General features: G+C 39.7%; 3 protein-coding genes across 4 annotated transcripts; 1 reads left to right on the top strand and 2 right to left on the bottom strand.

Moving 5' to 3' along the window:
* Positions 1 to 4,987: 4,987 nt before the first annotated feature.
* nsun3 (NOP2/Sun RNA methyltransferase 3) lies at positions 4,988 to 9,642 on the bottom strand. Its single transcript, XM_041035961.1, has 6 exons — positions 9,113 to 9,642; positions 8,051 to 8,154; positions 7,444 to 7,964; positions 6,827 to 6,981; positions 6,028 to 6,149; positions 4,988 to 5,764 (listed from the first exon to the last, which is right to left on the bottom strand). Exons 1-6 carry the CDS (start codon positions 9,272 to 9,274, stop codon positions 5,428 to 5,430), a joined length of 1,401 nt encoding a protein of 466 aa, XP_040891895.1. The 5' UTR covers positions 9,275 to 9,642; the 3' UTR covers positions 4,988 to 5,427.
* Positions 9,643 to 10,185: 543 nt separating this feature from the next.
* Positions 10,186 to 13,026, bottom strand: LOC121180509 (ATP synthase F(0) complex subunit C3, mitochondrial-like). 2 transcript variants are annotated; one of them, XM_041035988.1, is made up of 5 exons: positions 12,968 to 13,026; positions 12,580 to 12,679; positions 11,743 to 11,814; positions 11,029 to 11,228; positions 10,186 to 10,570 (listed from the first exon to the last, which is right to left on the bottom strand). In XM_041035988.1, the coding sequence occupies exons 2-5, from the start codon at positions 12,616 to 12,618 to the stop codon at positions 10,456 to 10,458; spliced, it is 426 nt and encodes a 141-aa protein (XP_040891922.1). In that variant the 5' UTR covers positions 12,619 to 12,679; positions 12,968 to 13,026; the 3' UTR covers positions 10,186 to 10,455. The 2 variants fall into 2 exon arrangements, with proteins under 2 accessions (XP_040891922.1, XP_040891931.1); XM_041035997.1 differs by having other exon boundaries at positions 12,846 to 12,977.
* Positions 13,027 to 15,632: 2,606 nt separating this feature from the next.
* Positions 15,633 to 18,806, top strand: rrad (Ras-related associated with diabetes). Its single transcript, XM_041035975.1, has 5 exons — positions 15,633 to 15,708; positions 15,959 to 16,349; positions 16,998 to 17,071; positions 17,192 to 17,396; positions 17,841 to 18,806. Exons 2-5 carry the CDS (start codon positions 15,977 to 15,979, stop codon positions 18,116 to 18,118), a joined length of 930 nt encoding a protein of 309 aa, XP_040891909.1. The 5' UTR covers positions 15,633 to 15,708; positions 15,959 to 15,976; the 3' UTR covers positions 18,119 to 18,806.
* The last annotated feature ends 6 nt before the right edge of the window (positions 18,807 to 18,812 follow it).

Raw genomic sequence — 18,812 nt, 5'->3', positions numbered from 1 at the left:
TACACCAAACAACTCTGCAAATATGCTCTTCATTTCACAAAGTGTCACCCATTTAACATCCCCTGCTAATGTTTTTATGATCTTCACATGAAATTGGTATGAAATGACTGGTACGAAATCTATCAGTTTTAATCAGCCCCTTCGTACCTCCTCCCTCTGACATCCAGTCCCCATTTTTTATCCTTTGGGTGAAAAAATCTATTATTCATGCTTCTCCTTCTCTCGGGGAGTGTCCACTTCAACAAGGTTTGAAGTCTGGAAGTCTAACAGAAGTGAAGTAAAAATTGAGATGAGGCAACTCTATCTGGGTACACCTTTTCTGGATGAACATTTTATTCTCGTGTGTATTGCAGGGTTCCATGCTGGGGTCAAATAAGTGTTAACACAGGGATTCAGTGTATATGATCCTTTAGGTAGGATCAAATACACATGAACTGCAGCTGTGGATCTGGTTAACATGAGAAGTGTTAGAATAAGTGAGAGATTTTCTAAAATGATGATAAACTGATAATGAAGCATGGAGTCCCCTGAAGTTGAGCCAAACCTGCAGTGGTCCAGGCACAGACTGGTTAATTATCACATGTAAAGAAGCAAAATCAAGTATTGCAAGAAAATTAGCACTTTCCATTCCTTCCATATCCGTTTAATATTTTGTTATGGGTGGTAAATAGAGCTACATTCATCTGGAGTTATTTTTAGGTCTTAGGGTTAAGTCCATGCCAAGTCTCTAGTCAGGTTTTTCTGACCAGCTCAGGGTTTTAAGCAAACTACAAGTCAAGCTGTATGTCTCTCAGGTTTTAGAATACTAATAGTGAGAATACTACGATGTGAACATTTTACTTTCAAAACGTGAATATTGTTTTTAAATTGCTGTGACCAAGTCCTTTCAATACAAATACCCCCAAATCAAAACTGGACTGGATGGTGCTGTACACCTGTCTGGCAGTGTCTTATTTATTTGTTATTGCCCCTAAACAGAGTCAAAACTTGAGTATTGAATCTTTTTACTTTCAGGCTACATCATGTCTAGGGAGTTATTACAGCAGTCAAGTCCCAGTCCAATTTCTTTGATAGAAATCTGACTGAAGTGTGCAGCTCTGCAGGTCTATCACAGGGATCCTAACCTGGCAATCCATTGTAGATTAAATAAATGTATGTATCATTTTTCTTGTTTAAGAAATGAAAAAACAGTTTTTCATTGATTTCATTCTGTGGAAAAGCACAGCATAATAGAATTTTCCTTTGCAAACAAACTTAGTATATTTCACATGACTATTTGGGCTTGTAATGAGATAGTATTTAATGACATGGGTAAAAAAAAACATACAGAAATTCTGCTATACATTTTTTTTAAACTTATGTCTGCCCTTTTCATAGGCATTGTGTTTTTCTTTTGTAATATTGATTGAATACTGATTGATTTTAATTGTTCCTTTTGCTGTTCTCTGTCTGTAGCCAGACACAGGGTCACAAGACCGTACAACACTGGTGGAGCACTCAGTATTATAAACTCAGATCCTAGATTGGCATAATTCATGCCCTCTTTTACTGCTGCCAACTGTTCAAAGTTGCATCTCATTTGGGCAAAAATGATGACTTTATATTTAAAACTGAAAAGATCTGGTAGTTTCCTCTCAAATCTCATTTCACTGCAAGACTGTCCAAGGCTGTAGTTTTATAGCTCCCAATCAATTCTGTCTTTTCCTCAAAGGATGAATGAATGTCTGGGTCAGGGTAGTGCATGAACACACACACACACATATATATATGAATGTGCTTCAGCCTTCTCATGTTTCTTTTAACAGTTTTTAAACATTGTCTCAGACGTGTGGTGGGTGGTCAGTCTTAATGTCCATAATGTGTTTCTGCTTATCCTAGTGTTCTATAATACTACACGCTTATTCTAGTAAAAAATCTGTAGCTTGATTAGCAAATATCTGTGTGTTTTTGTGTGCACATGGACAACGTGAGTTGACCTCTAGAAGTATTCATTCTTTGCAGACTTCTTTCCCTCAGAGATTAGTAGTGTAACAATCAATCAAGAGCAGCAATCCTGGTCTCTCACTTCCACTGATGGAATATTGACAAATGATGACGTTTGAAATGAATGATGGATACCCCAAAAGGCACTAAATCTATAGACCCACTTGTTAACTGTCCAGCACACTCAGTATCAAATGCTTCAAGTCAAATATTTTTCAGAAATGGCACAATATCAGACTGACAGATAGTGATAGGAATCTGACTGGGTGTTAGCAGCACAAATAATGTATAAGCTTTTCTAAGTCAGTGATGTTCTACATAGAAACCTGCATATGAAGACTTCATAATGCATGTAATGTACCCAAAGATTAACCCGCAACATTAAGAATCCTTCACCAGTTAGTTAGTTTGAGTACAGGGGGTTTGAAAGCATTCCTTTGGCTGACAGCTGCTTCCTGCTGCTGGAAATAGGGTTAATGAGAGCACTGAAACCGAACCAAACACTACATTTACAGGCTGTGAGTGGAGCTTTAAAGCCTACACATATGGCTAAATGGCTTTGACTTTAACTGACATATATGACAGCGATTGTCTACATTTAAAATCCTTTGTCATGATGTGTTTACATCACTTTGTGCAACACTGAAATAGTAAAGTACATATATAAATAAATAGGTAAGAGGAGTAAGGATTAACTTCATGCCAACAGGCTCAAACATAGCGAAGTGAAAAAATTACACTCTTAACAGACCTGAGGCCAGATTAGTTTGCTTAGCTATAATGTCCTCTGGCATTCAGGACCATCCTATGCTCTATATTTCTTTCTCATTCTATCTACTGTTCTACATTTTTTCCTCTAATTTTCCCTCCTCCTCTCCCCTTATTGTCAATGACTAGGGTTTTAATGATTACATCTGGCGGTGCCACAAATTAATTCCTGCCTCTCTGGCAAAAAGCTGTTCCCCACCTGATTATGCAAAGCAGGCCTACATTCTCTCCCTTTGAAGTGGAGGAAAAGCTGCTTAGAGATTCTCCCCTTGAGGAAACACTGCAATAGGGGGAACGTCAACAAACCAGAGTTCACACAAAGGTCAGCAACATGGTTAACCCCAATGAAGCCCCACTTCATCTCCACATCTCGCCACTTTTAAGTTGTGTTGATGTTGTGGTGGTGTAATGATGCGCTCATATCAGAGACTGGAGCTACTTTTCAGAGACAGGCAGGAGTGGAGCAAAAGTAGGACAGCCAATAAAAATAGCTATATAAATGCACCCAATAATGCTTGTGTCTATGGTCACGCAGAGTAGTTGGATGAAACCGGTGCAAGGCTCTCGTAGCTTTCCTAATTCAGCAATCATATCCCAGACAGTATGTCATAGGCTTGCTCAAAACCACCAGCCTTATGTATTCGGAAGGAAGAAATAAGGATTTATACACATAACTGCCTCTGCAATGGCACACTTTGTCAGTCTGTTATGTTCAAAAGGTAGAAATTTATGAAATCTTGTGTGTTATTGTCTATGGTTACGTTCAAAACACTTTCAGCTTCTGCACCAAGCAGTCACAACCTGATGAAAAGCTACAACACTGCGATGAAACAGCAACTACTTTCCACTCAAGCATGACACAAGAACCACCCAGGTAACGAGCCACCATAAGAGATGATACTGCCTTCTCAATCACACTGAAGGGAGATATGATGACAGATGTAAGGCTACCTCAAGTGAGGCTTAAAGCATGTGTTAATCCAGAGTAGGACAATGGAGGGAGGGAACAGCAGGAGTAAGCAAAGACATAGTTCCTATGAACAGAAACTGTGTGTTAATTATATCATTACTGCTCTCACATTTCATAGTTGTTAAACTAATCTCACAGACAGGAAAAGTCTCCTGTTGAGTATGTCAAGTCTGCAAACATTTGCAATAGTGTTATGGAACTTATTGGCCAATATACATCAGTCATGGGTGTTCAGATAAAAACTTAAGAGATTACGTAAATCAATTGTTAGTCCAAATTTAAGAAATGCAACTTAATTTACTGGCTCAAAGCTTGCTAGATGGAGTTTCTGAATGTGACCCTCTGGGTTCTGTGGTACTAAGTCTTATGTCTCATTCTTTCACTACCATTCAGAGAGTATTTAGATACATTATCTATTTAGACTTATTATAAGATACATAAACTGAATTAAAACGTACACCTTAAGCACTCGCTCCTAATACAATTAACTGAATGAATTTTTAACAGTCTCACACTATAGCATATTACAGTCATAGTATTTTCCAGAGGTACTTGAGGAACATGTTCAGTCTTCTTCACCTAATTGTTTGAATAGAATAGAATAGAATGCCTTTTATTGTCATTATACATCTTTTACATGTATAACGAGATGAAAAGCATCTCCTTCTTCAGTGCAACGTGTATAAATATACAACATAGAATAAAATAAAATACGATTTTTTTAAATATTTCTCACCATTGTGGGTGACTACTCTTGGTACTTTTTCTTTTTCTCTATTGGAACGAATTAAGCACTGGTAAACTACACAAAACATAGGCATTTTTCCACAGGTAGATTCTCAGTGTGTCAGTCAGGCTGAAAGACTTCCTGCCCTCCGTCTGAATTTGGCGCCCTCGCGCCGCTGCGTCGTGACGTCACGTGAAACCCACCTATAGAAACGACTAAGTCTTTCTTGGTCACTTTGTGTTAGTGAGAGTTGGTATGGCAGACTTGTTAGCAAACAGTTGCTTATTTTTACACAGCAGTTACGGAGCAACATTACCATTCATTTGGAGTCATGCTCCTGACTGCTTGATGAATACAAGCCCAATATTCATGCTCTTTTAGCTCTGGCTGAAACTCCTTTCACACTGTCACATTGTTCTCAAATTGTCATTTGATTCATTGTTGTAAAAATATATTATAGCCACTTTAAATTAATATATATTGTTTAACAACTATCTTTGATGCAGATCACTGGAGGTTAGTATGAATAACGTGAGCAATGTTCTATTTTTATTTTGTTTTATGTGATTGTTTAAGGCGAATATAAAATCTCAGGCCACACACACACACACACACACACACACACACACACACACACAAAGAACATCTGCTTTAAACAGCAAAAACTGCAGCTGCAACACTTCTTCTCTTGCAGGTGACCAAGTGTTTAAACTGCAACAGTTATAACTTTTCTTTCTCTCCATGTGGTCACACTGACGCCGTTAGAGCTGCATGTCGAAACTAATGCTTCTATTACTTTGCTCTTCTTTAAGAGGCACAGAAAAGTAAATTAGGAAGTTTGTAAGTTTCTGTGTGTGATTCAGTCCTCTGAGGTACTTTGCATCTTAAATAACCCAGAGGTAACGAAAGTTGCACCAAAAAAAATGTGTGTGTTTAGCCATTTGTTTCCACATATCTTTTCTGCACAGGAGGATACCCACTATTTCTTTCTTCTAATCCGAGACAAAAACATGGGTCCCCAGGTCTTGCCAGGCTGAGGAACCACTAAAATACCAAGTCTGTGGTGATAAGAGGACACAGCGCCATTCTGTGGCTGCAGGGAGGGCTTGTGAGATGACTGTCTATGACCAGGGTAAGGAGGGCTAAATGCAAAGTATTTTGATAAAGGAACAGCAATCTCTTCCCACAGGTCTTCAGGTTCAGCTTCAGGACAGTCACTGACCACTGTCTCAACCACAGCATAGTTCTCAGAGTTGGACAGTGTGCAAGTTGAATAGACTACAAGGCCCCCTGGACGCACAGCTGACAGTGCAGACCTGTAAAGAACACACAAGTATTTCACTGTGACTAATTTACATTCTTTTCTGTATAGTGTTTTCTGTGTGTAACAGTGCAGTGCAGGTGAGTGTTTCATTATTCCTCATCTGAACCAAAACAGTGTAATATTTCATTTCTTTTCTTAACCATTTTTGGACATTTATAGTTATATTACACATGTAGTAATAACATGTAGAAATATAGGAGAATATCACAAGTGTAAGATATAGCAGACATTTTTTTTGTTGGGACCTGGACTTACCTAAGCAGCTGAGCCTGGAGTGCAGGCAGTTTGGCTCTTTCCTTCAGTCTCTGTTCCCCCTGCTGGCTACTGCAAGAATACAGCCAGCTCCTGTCATTAGAACATGGAGCATCGACTAAAATCTGCAACAGACAAGACAGTCAGATATGTGAGAAGTTCACAGTCTGAGTCAGAGAGTTCAAGAGTGTAATGGCAGCAAGAGACAGAAAGGGTAAAAAAGAAAAAGAATATAAGTGAAAGTGAAGTAAGAAAATTGAAATAGATATTGAAGTTAAAAGCAAAAGAAAAGAAAAGACAAAAGCTTCAGGTCTGTGAAATAAAATAAAATCCAAATACGTGATATATTTTCTCCACAGCACCTAAATCATCAAGAGACAAATTATAATCAGTGAAAAAAGACCAAATCACCAAATCACATCTGCCTCATTATCCTGGGTGGAAAATTATCAACTGCCTCTGAAACTTTATACCTCAGCTTCACAAATCTCTCTGCTATGGATATTTTACAAAGCCATATCACTGCCACAATACAGCTTGAATCTGTAGAGTTGAATTGTACTACTCTACTGCCTTTCATTCTTTGTTCAGACTGTGTCTTACACTCAACCTTTTCATCCTGTGCTTTCCTTTTTTTCAATATTTTGTTCCATTACAAGTCACTTTGAGCCCTTTGATTCCTCCCAGCCATTTGTCTGCCTCCTCTTGGTTCCTATTTTGAATAAATGGTTCTCTTCTTTTCTGCTGGATTTCTGCATTCAATCACATGCTGCCATAAACATGACAGGAGTTCTTTGCTCACCTTGTCATATGTTTCTTCCTCGCTCTGCCCAAAACATCGTCCATCCTGTCCGGACACAATCACTTTACTGTTAAGTGAGTGAGGCAGAAAAGACTCCAGAGTTTTGGCTAGCCATTCCCGTCTGTGAGGATCTGGTTCATTACAACAGAGAAGTGCTGGAACATAACACAGGGTTAGCATAACTTATGACCTGTATTCAATGCAAATAGGCTATTCACAGCAGACAAAAATATTGCTCAGAATCAACAGCAGCAGCCTATATGGAAAGTATGCTTTTAATATTTGAAAACAAAACTTAACACATTTCAACAAGATGTTTTCGTGAAAAACTTTAATGGTCAAAGACCCCTATCCTTGAAAAAGGACTTTAGTGTGCTGTCACTGTCCCTTTACTAATACACTAAATAATGATTTGGGGTCATTCCAGTCTAAATTACATGTAATTTATTTATTAAATATATAAGTTGATAAACTTTAATACTGAGTATTATAAAACACCAAATGCAAATATTTAAAATTTTATTACAAAGACTCTCGGTGGTGTATAAATTACATTAGCCATCTTTTATCTTCTACTAACAAAAGTTTGCAAAGTCCATTAAAACTACTTGTTTTACCTGGTGTGGCACACTGCATTATGGCTAAGGCTTTACCCCCCGGGGCTGAGCAAAGATCCAAAACCTTCTCCCCATCTCTGACTTGCAAAGCCAGCACCGGAAGCAGGGAGGCAGCATTCAGGAGGTAGTACTGTTTCAGCTGGCCAGGCCTGTGAGCCTGAGAGGGAAATCTCAGTGGATATGAGTGCATATAACACTGTAGTGATGGATGGGAGAAACTGGGTACTGGCCCCGAATTAAGGTCCTGACTGAGTGCATGAGAGGTGCTGTCAGGCTGGGGATGAGAATCATCAGCAGGACACTTAGAGATGCAGTGAGCTGACAACAGAGAGTCTTTTCCTGTCTGGTATTTAGAACCAGATACTGGTGAGGAGGCATCGCAAAGCAATGTGGAGACATCTGTTTGTGGCAGGAACCTGGAAAAGCCCTGTGACTGGAGAATCTGTGTGACATCTGTCACAGATGTGAAGCGGTTAAGCATGACCCCATATTGCCAGGAGTGAGGGCTCAGGAGCACTGATCTGCAGGAGAAAAGCAATCCCAATGAAGGAAGGGTACGAACGCTGTCTGTGAATAATCGGCAATAATTATTTCAGAAAAAGCGTACCTTGCAGGTGCCCACAACTCTCCCAGTTCCTGACTGTACTGCTGGTCAAAGAGGTCCAGTACTGGTCGACATGAAGATCTTTCTTTTTTGTGCCTTTTAGTTACCTGTTACAAACAGTTGGAGGGGAAGAGGTTACAGAGAGGTACAGTGAATCCTGAATTTTACAAAGCCCATTACATAGAGCTGCGTGCCTGAAAATATATGAAAGTGTGACAGCACCCGGATCAGCGGATACATTTTCTGATTCACAGCAGTGAGCCTCACATCCATACATTTTAAGAGTATACATAAATATTGAGCACCTCCTAAGAGGGTTACTTCTTTAACTTAATCACTTAAGGACTGTTCTCATCAAATCAAGTGGATTTTCAATTGAAAAACTACTGTCTTGTGTCTTGTACACTTGCTCCCCCCGGTGGAAAATGAGTGAAAATCCATCCATCCATATGAACAAGTGCAGGACGCGGTTATCAGGCTAAAATAACTACCAGGATTAAATAATAATAATAATAATAATAATAATAATAATAATAATAACAGTGTGCATACCCCTGCTATACACATCAAGTTGTGTATAGCAGTTGTGAGCTCTTTGACTGTGGAATGATTGTTGGTGCCAGACGGGGTGGTCTGAGTATTTCTGAAACTGCTCCTGAGATTGTTTTTATACACAACAGTGTTGAAAATGTATTCAAAATGTAACGAAAAGCAAAAAAGCTCCAGTGAGCGGGACTTGTGTGGACGGAAACGCTTTGTTGATTGGAGAAGTAAGATGGAAATAGGCTAGTGTCCGCTGATAATAAGGTCATGGTAACTCAGATAACCACTTTTTACAACTGTGGTGAGTTGAATCACAGAATTGAAGAATTTAAACGACTTTGAGAGCATCGGGATGAACTACCCAGTATTAACATTGTGTTTCTAATAAAGAGCTCGGTAACAGAGAAACAGAGAGAGCTAATAAGCTAAATGTAATGAGAACGCCCTGCAAGACCAGCAAAGGACACCGTACAATAAACAAGCAATGGTTCAACCAAATGGCATCCTCAGTTATTTGTTTACCTGGTTTTTGGGAGCTGCTTTTTCCTTGTCCGGTTGTAAAACAGCGTCGGGAGCCGTGTGACAGTTACTCGACCTCAGCCACCACAGAGGTATCGGAGTTAGCTTTTCAGTTCTAAAGCTAATTGTCCTCCACGCAGCGTAAAACTGATTTACCGAAAACATTTATTTATACCGTCGGTTCTCCACTCCTGCTCTATTGCACGGCTGACATGTCCGAATATATTTTCGTCGTTGCTGTTTAATCACTTTAATAAAACATGGGAAAACACTAAACACTGGCAAGTCCGTTCCTCAAATTCGTCCCCCAGCACCTTGAACCATTCTTTTGTTCCGCCGGCCAAAACGAGGAAGGGTCACTGCTGGGAGGTGAAAGTAAAGCACTTGCATAACATAACATTTTCCCACAAACGACCACAATATATAATAATAAGACAACGAAGGTCTTAAAATTAGATTCTGACATGGAGGCCATCCGGTTTAGGACCTGTCTTAGCTGATATTGTACTTCAGAGGTGCAAATTTCCAATAAATTAGTGATTGTTCAAATTGTGTAGACCAGAACAATATGGAGTAAACCTGGAGCTTTTGGGGCCCCTATGCAGTCACTGGCTTTGCTTTGTTGCTAAACCTGCCTTCATTATTCAGCCTCTAAAAAAACATTTTTGTGATCCTACCCTGTCTATACTCTGCCTGGAGTAATAAAATATTTGGGCAAAAAAATCTAGTGTTTTTCCTCGAAACTGTGCTGCTCCACACTGCTCTTTGTTTTCCTTGGATGTACATTAGAAATAATGAATTTAAATGTTGGTTTCACCCCAGGCAAACATTTTATCATTCTGGACAGATTGTTGACAGCTGTGGGATCATGAAACTATCAATATCAAGATACAAGCTGCTGCTCTGTAACGGGTAAAACAAAACACAACAAAAACAAGCCTCGGCTCTCTTTCAGAAAGCCAAGGTCAGGAGATGGGATAACCATTTGTGCACAGTCCCTGACCGCACCCAAAACAGCATACACAAATAGCCCAAATGTAAAACATCCAATACAACTATAGACACTCACACAATTAATCAATTATATGTTTTACTTCTGTTATTGGTTGAATGTTAACAAAAACATTTGATTAAATATACAATATAATGACAAAACAGTCACTTAAAATGATTTGGGTTTGTCAGAGTTTCATACATCAGTGGGTCCACAATCTTTTAAGAAACACTACCGAATAAGAATAAGCAACACGATAGGCTGAGATCGTTGTACCATTTAAGGGCATCTCAAACACTAATTCTTCTTAAGGTTGTGATGTGTATCCCTGTACAACAAACACCAAACTGGTTTACATGGCGAACAGAATGAGGAACGCAACCATCAGACAGAAGAGACCCATAGCTTCAGACAGAGCAAAGCCCAAGATGGCGTAAGAGAACAGCTGCTGCTTCAGTGAGGGGTTCCTGTTGAGAACAAGAGAGACGGCAGAGTTGGAGGTACAAAGTGTAAATAGTACAAGTGCCGTGACCTTTAAGAGAGCAGACAATTCCAGCATCTTTCAGTATCTTCCCTGGGGGACACAGACAATGCCAAAAAATTCTTTAATATCTTGTTTCAAGTAAAAAGATTCTGGTCACTTAAAGTTTCAATCAGAGTCACTTCTTGGACATACAGATGGAATTTGGAATCAAGTAGAAAAACAATAATAGCAGAACTCTGGTCAGGTCTGAGCCACAACCAAAATCTAGATAACTGTTCTTTGGCCAAAACATTATCTATCCACTGAGTCATTATATTTTATCAAATTGTGCCTTGGATAAAGAAACAAACCAGGAAACACGACAGAAAACATTCAACAACATTCTCTTCTCGGTGGAGATTCACAAATGTCCTAAAATTACAAATAATGAGTTTAATTTACCTGGCATATCCGATAATAAGGCTACCGAACACCGTTCCAATTCCAGCTCCAGATCCAGCCACTCCCACCGTGGCAGCTCCTGCTCCAATGAACTTAGCAGCAGTGTCGATGTCACGGCTCACAGCACTGGACTGGAATCCACGCACCGCCAGCTGCTGCTGGGAGGCTGCAATACTCTGTGGTGCCAGGAGTGAAGCAGTCTGCAATACAAAAATTAAATACAAAACATTTTTTCAGCTATTCCATAGAGAGATTTATTTCCAACACTAATCAGTTATGATTAGATGCCCTTATCGTTTTATCGACCCCTGAATCTGTCACCATTATATACTTGATTAGGGTTATTCAAAAGCTCAAGTGAATATAATGCAGATTTAGAAAAGTGAAGGAAACTTCACACACTGATGCAGACTTTGCACTGACTTTGTCACGACAGTAGCAACCTATGTACAGCTAATGTGAGTCACAGAGGCTGTATTTGCTCTAGGTAGGATAAAAATCAAATCCCAGTTTTGAAATGTACTTAAAATACATTAGAAAGTTTTCACAAATACTTTTGTACTAAATGTATTACATCAACTTACATTAACACACACACACACACACAGGGTTTTGTATTTCTCTTGTCACTCTTTGTATGAGAGAATAAAGAAATGGAAATAGCACAGGAGATTAATGGAGGTGGGGTACAATTAGTAGTACACATCAGCTCACCTCTGCTTTCCTGGCATCTGACACTACTGCTGCTGAGAGTGGTCTGTACAGTGCCCTAGATCCAGCACGGACCTGTGTTTAAAAACAAACAAAAAAAACCACACATTTAGTTTAGACAGTTGTGCCTTGATAAGGTGATTTACCGGCATGTTATACTGACATCGGTCTGTATCGCTTTAAAGTTATATCTGCTTTGCTCAAAGTGGCATCATAACCATGTGGTTTCATCTGTGACATTCAATTTACAGTGGCGGAATGTAACTAATTACACTTACTCATGTCCTACACCTATATACAGATTTGAGGTACTTGTACTTTACTTTCCATTACATTTCAGAGGGAAACCTAATATTGTACTTTTTACTTCACTACATTAATCTGACAGCTTTAGTTACTTTACAAATTAAGATGTTTGCATACAAAACATATGAAGGGCTTAGAAATGTGATGCTCTGTAATAAATTAAACTACCCAGCAATATATACTGTTCTGTATCTGAAACAGTTCCTGTTCTGACTGATAGCACAGTAATAATAATCTGCTGATATATAACAGTAAAACATTTTTTTCTGTTCAAACTGTTTCACACCAGAATACAACGGACAGACAGAGATTTGCCCTGATAAGTGCGACAGCAGGACGCCCTTGGAGGTGGGAACACCAGCTGATTAGCTTTAGCTGTAGCTTTAGGGTCACAGCTGAGAGCCAGTGTTAGCAGGCGACATTATCACAGTCAACTTTTTCGTGTGCAAACTATCGTGATGTCCACAGGCGCGGTTAAGCACCGTAATTTTAAGTGCACGGATCTGCTGTGTCCATCCGTTCATGCAGACTCACCAGAGAGGGCGTGGAGACGAACTTAGCGCAGGCATACATCACGATGGGACGAACTGGTCAGGTCAACCACAGGAGCTGGCGTTGATTCAGCGTCTGCTGTCTGCAGAAAGCAATAGGTGAAACACAACAAGGAGCAGTTAGCTTAATCTGTGACCAGTGTGCTGAATAAGGAAGTACAATGTGTGCAAAGTTAAGTGGGCACACAGACAAGTAAGGTCAACATCAGCTGCAAACCGAGCAATCACGCTAAAAACAAGCAGGCTGACCAATAAGAAAAGCTGAGCCGTGCTGTGGTCACCAGAGCTACAAAGATACCGAGTTACACAGAGGCGTCCCGCTTATATATTTAACTCAGACACCGTTTGTGACAGAGGAGATCAGCTCTCACCGGTTTGTAGTAGAGGTCGAAGACACGAGAGGCTTGCGCATGCGCGATGTCACGTTTAAAGGCTTGATTTCCGGTTTCCTGAAGTGGGAGGTACGACCCAGTCCAGAGAGATCACCAAGACAGGACAGTTAAAGGACTCTTAGAGAAAGCAAATTTACATTAACACTAAATTTCACTGGTTCCAACCCCAGTACTGTCTGCAAAGGTTATATATTCCGCACCTGCAGATTTACACAGGAAGCTGTTAATTATTTTTACTGCCCCCTACCGGACATTTATAAACAAATGAATAGAATGCACAGAATTCTAGTGAGAATCTTGATCCACTTTTACTTTTTATTTAATGAACTCAAAAGTCAACCGTACTCAACAGTAATTGTGGCATGTTCAAAGTCATCAGTATTTAGTAACTCCCTTTAACAGATATCACAGTTGCAAAAACTTTCTGTAGTCAGTCCTTCCGTTTTTGATTTAGGACTTTTAACCCACTCTTCCAGCTGATCACTTATTACTTTTGAGACTGTCTTGCTGCATGCATAGTATATTTAAGATTTAATTTGGATTATTTAACTAAATATGAATAAACTTGTATAAATATATCTTTATTAAAATTCCTAAATAAAGACAACTTTGTGTTAATCCTAGTATGTAATTTATATCTACTTAATCATTGGTCTTATGGCCATTAGATCGTGACATAATTTTCTCTTTTAATAACCATGTAGTACTGTTTACTTTAAATGAATGTGAACTTTATCAGCCGTGACAGGCCCCAGGTTATTTCATATATTAGATGTGCTGTATATACTGTACGTACCACTCACATTTAAGATGACAGTGGCAACACAGACTTTGCAGTGGGTCAAGGGGAAAACCTTTCCGCCACCTCTGACACTGCACTTTGGGAACGCTGACATCGCAAGTAGCCGATAATGGCAGTGATCGGTTGGCTGTAACCGCACTGAATAGACAATTAAGATGAGATTTTTTTTTATGTCTTCCCATGTTGCCTTGGCACATACCTCTTATACAAATATTTATGATTTGCGTGGAAAGTGATCTTTGTCACAGTTCTAACATAGTGTGTACAATAGTATTTCTACAAGCTGTTAAAATATTTGAAGAAACCACTCAGAGAGCATGTCCACATAATCCGGAAATGTGCTGTTTTATGATGGAGATGCAGAACATTGTGTGGAAGCTTTTCAAATACAGAATCATATTTATAAAAATACACAGTCAGATATAAACATGGTATACATGTGTTATGTTTTAAGTAAATTAGGACACAAGCTTCTGAAGCAGATCTTGACTGTAATAAGTAGATTTAGCAAAAAAAAAAAAATGCATTAAGAGCATTAATATGTACATCATGATCAGTTGTTTGTTTGTTTAATTGTTTATTTATTCACATTTCCTACAAGGGACAAAGCAGAAAATACGTTAAGAAGTTCACCACTGGCAAACACACCCATACAATGAGATCAAAATGTTCAACTGTGATGTTACAACTAAAGTCACAAGGGGGCAGCAACACACCATGAAGATTCCAAGACATACTCTGGAAAATTAAATTCAGCCTGAGCACACGTTGAAAGCCACACTGTGTGAGAGGAAATATATGTAAAATATACTGGATACAATATTAAACTTAAAGACATAAGCAGATGCAAAACAGAGTAACCCGACCTGAGGTCATGAGCTCCATTAGGACAGTAAACTCTATTAATGTGTTATGTAGTCCAGATGTCTTAATTTGAAAGCATTTTTGCATTATTCATCCAAGGCATGGATCAGTAAGACCAGACATTATGGTATAGGTCAGGTCAGGCTTGTCAGCTGAGAAGGATTACAGCTGCAAATGAAACTGCAAATGCAAGGAATTATGGTTATACGTCCTCAGCGCTGCCTTCATTTTTCAGACAGCAAGGTGGTGGGTGGAAAGCAAGGGATGAAAGAAAAATCAAATGTCACCGTGTGTAGAATTTTTATGTTCATAGCATTTTCGGTGCCAGATTCAAGCATTCACTTTTTGCAAATATGCACAAAAATGAATTCAAGTGTTGTGCCAGCCTAGAGCTGCCACAGAATACTAAAACTGTAATGTAGCCTATATTTCACTTTAGAATGCTTTTATTCGATCGCCATGTGCAAATGTGAGCAACTCCTTCACATTAAAATGAATTCCCCATGATATTGGGGAAGTGTAGCAATGACCTCCACCTGACAGTGACCATGAAACTCAAAATTAATAATCAATTTCGGCAAGACAAGCAATCACATTTCCATAAAAGCATTCATCTGGTCAATGCATTGCGCCCCAATACACCTTAACATCTTGCATCAGATGGATATCCTTTCACCATCTCTAAATTTATCTCCTAAAATTAAAATTAAATATTTATATCACTCTATCTTTAAGTGGGCTTTCCCTCTTCAAGGATTCATCTCTGGCCGCCCCCTCAGAAGTGAGCTTCATTTGGCGAGGCGGAAGGGAGATTCCTCAGCTCTTCCAGTCATACAGCCCCCTCCTCTGTATGATGTTACCGTTACGCACCACTATAATAAGCGGAGACGTGATCCTCTGGGGCGAATCCCTGCCGACGTCACTCCCAGTCCTATATAAATAGGCTGAACAGCAACTCAGATCAGAGCAAAGCAAAATCGCTTATTCGGCTACAACATCTCTTCAAACCAAGGATTATTGGATTGCCTTCGTTGGATTTAATTGCCAGCACCGGGTAAGTGCCTTTAATACTGATGCGACATTTTAAGGTTTAGTTTTATTTTGCGTTTTTATGTTGAGAACAGTTGAATACGCATGTGGTCAGATAAGGCTGACATTTAAGAAAAAAAATCATTTGATTTAATATTTGCTTAAATGTAGGCTACTGTGGTTTTAATCTAACTATCCCTATACAGACACTGACACTTTTAAAAATGCCATAAAAACTAAGATCACAAATTTACGCATGGCATGTCTGTCCACAGATCAGTGGTATACGCACAATGACTTTGAACAAGGGTGACAAATTGCGGAACATGGACAAGAGGAGAGGAAGCATGCCATTTCCCATGAATCTACCCAACCTGCACCGGAGAAGCATGCCCGTGGACGACCGCGACCTGCGCGCCACGATGCCACAGACGGGACAAACCGACGAGCTGTCCAACCTCCTGCGCTGCACGTCCTACTCCCCGAACGAGCAGCACCGGGGCAGCTGCGCCTCGGACTCCTCCGACTCCGTGATCTCCACTAGCAGCGAAGCGGAGTCCCAGGTGTACAAGGTGGTTCTCCTCGGGGAGCACGGTGTCGGCAAGTCCAGTCTGGCGCGCGTCTTTGGGGGAGTCGAGGATGCTGGTCACGACTGCGATGAAGCAGGTAAGTGGTGATGCTGAGGATGAGTCATCCACCCTTGCAACCCACGCACACACAGACTCATAGACAGACACACTCAAGATGTCCATCGTCTATGAAGACATATGTGATAATTAGGTCTTTAGTCCAAGGTCAGTCTATGTATTACTGAACAATATATTACCATTTGTGTAACTTCTGCTTCTTCTCAGATATTAAGTATCTCAACTTTGGAGGCCAGTTTGTACTTTTAAAATGATCTAACCCTTAACCTTTAAAATAAACAGCATCACTGTAGCATGAAATAAAAATAAATAAAAAGTCTCATGAAAACAGGGAGAGCAAAACAGGGATCTTATTTTTGCATGAAAGAGTGTACATGCATTGATTATTGCTATTTCCATCTACAGCAAGGCACCAGTCCTGCCCTCAGTAGTACAGCTGTCAGAAACACATCCAGTAGCATAATGTGAAGGGAAAATTTAAAAGGCCTGTGGTGGCTTGATCACAGGCTTTCTGCTTCTGTGTGTAGACTACAAAAGAAAAAATGTGCTAAAATCAGTGTGAAGAAAAGCAACAACTTACACTGGCAACAAATATGACTGTTCAGATTAGAGATGCCTCTTTCCACTCTATCAGTGAGTAACACAATATTTATTTTTTCCCTCTCAGGAAACACTTATGACAGATCTATCGTGGTGGATGAGGAAGAGGCATCCATTGTCTTGTATGACATCTGGGAACAGGTGAGTTACGTATTATTTATGCATATTTGTGCATTTACAATAATTCATGGATATCAGATTAGTAAAACCTGGGCTCAGACGTGGATGATGCTAATCTCAATATCTGTTTCTTCCCTGAAGGATACCAGCCAGTGGCTGAAGGAGCAGTGCATGAGGATGGGAGACGCCTACATCATTGTGTATTCAGTGACAGACAAATCGAGCTTTGAGAAAGCGTCAGAGCTGCGTATTCAGCTGCGCCGCGCCAGGCAGTCTGAGAATATTCCCATAATCCTTGTGGGCAACAAGAGTGACCTGGTGCGATCAAGAGAGGTGTCTGTAGATGGTAAGTTAGTTAACATATCATTAAGCCTAAAATGTGGAATGGTTGTGTTATTAAAAATTTAGGTCAGGGGAAGTGGATTTTAGTTAATTAAAAAAGAAAACAAAAAACTAATATTAATCATTTGAAGCTTAAAAGCTGAGCCTGAGGCTGATCAAATCTGACAGAATGGGTCAAGCTTGACCTGTTTTGGTGGGGTCAGGCCACATTTCTCACTTCACTGCTCAGGTTCAGCCCAGGCCTACATTCAAACATCACTTCAAACTAGGGCTATCTGCCAAAGTTTTAAAACTGTTTTCCCTGAGGGCTAATATATACTCTCTAGGGTTACCTACAGCATAAATTCTCAATTTGGCAGCTAAAACTACTTGAGCTTCTACCTTAATTTTTTCTTAACTGTACACCTCCTCCTCTAATTTTCCTTTCTCTATATTTTCTGTGTTGCAGAGGGAAGTGCCTGTGCAGTGGTATTTGACTGCAAGTTTATCGAGACATCCGCATCCCTTCACCACAATGTGCAGGCCCTATTCGAGGGCATTGTCAGACAGATCCGCTTGAGGAAAGACAGCAAGGAGGAGAATGCACGACGCATGGCTAACTGCAGGCGTAGAGAGAGCATCGGCAAGAAGGCCAAACGGTTTTTGGGCCGCATGGTCGCACGCAAGAACAAGAAGATGGCTTTCAGGCAGAAGTCAAAGTCCTGCCATGACCTAACAGTTCTCTGAGGAACAGATGGGACAGACGGACATTTTCAATCTTTGGCCTCTGAAGACCAGACGCTGTGTGTGTTTTAACACTAACCCTAAAGGACTAATAGAGCTGTACAGAAATATATTTTTATTTTTTAGACACCAACCGAAAGCAAAGAGAGGACTTAATTAATAAAACATGACTGACATTATTCAAGTCATATCATGATAATGGTGATAACCTGCATGAAGCTTTGCAAACACTTATTTTATTTTATTTTTGTCTGCCTTAAACATATTGCTGTCATAATATGATCAGTATGTATGAAAAGTCCACAAAGGCTTGTTATTTCTAATGAGTTGCAAAGATTGCCTTGCTGCTGGGTTATTGTTGTGCTCCTTTATTGGAGGGTATTTGTGTATATACGTATATGAATGGCGCTGAATGCAACATACATCTCATTATCCTAAAAGACATGGTGAGGGATTACAGTACTAGGTCACCTGGAGTCATATTTACTTGAAATGTGGTACGCAGGTTCGTGCCTCGGCCGAGTTACTGAAGACTAGTCAAATATAGGAGAAAACTTCTGTTATTCTGTGTTGTTTCATAACATTGAATTCAGGTTGTGAATGTATGAGTAAAGCAATAAGTTATATTAGTCTTGTGAACCTTGACATTATTTGGACATTCTTTGTTTACGTTGATTTCCTTTTTCAATAAAATATA

Source organism: Toxotes jaculatrix, chromosome 1 (assembly GCF_017976425.1).
Source record: "Toxotes jaculatrix isolate fToxJac2 chromosome 1, fToxJac2.pri, whole genome shotgun sequence".
NCBI classification, from domain to species: domain Eukaryota; kingdom Metazoa; phylum Chordata; class Actinopteri; family Toxotidae; genus Toxotes; species Toxotes jaculatrix.
This window is presented reverse-complemented; position numbering and strand designations above follow the sequence as displayed.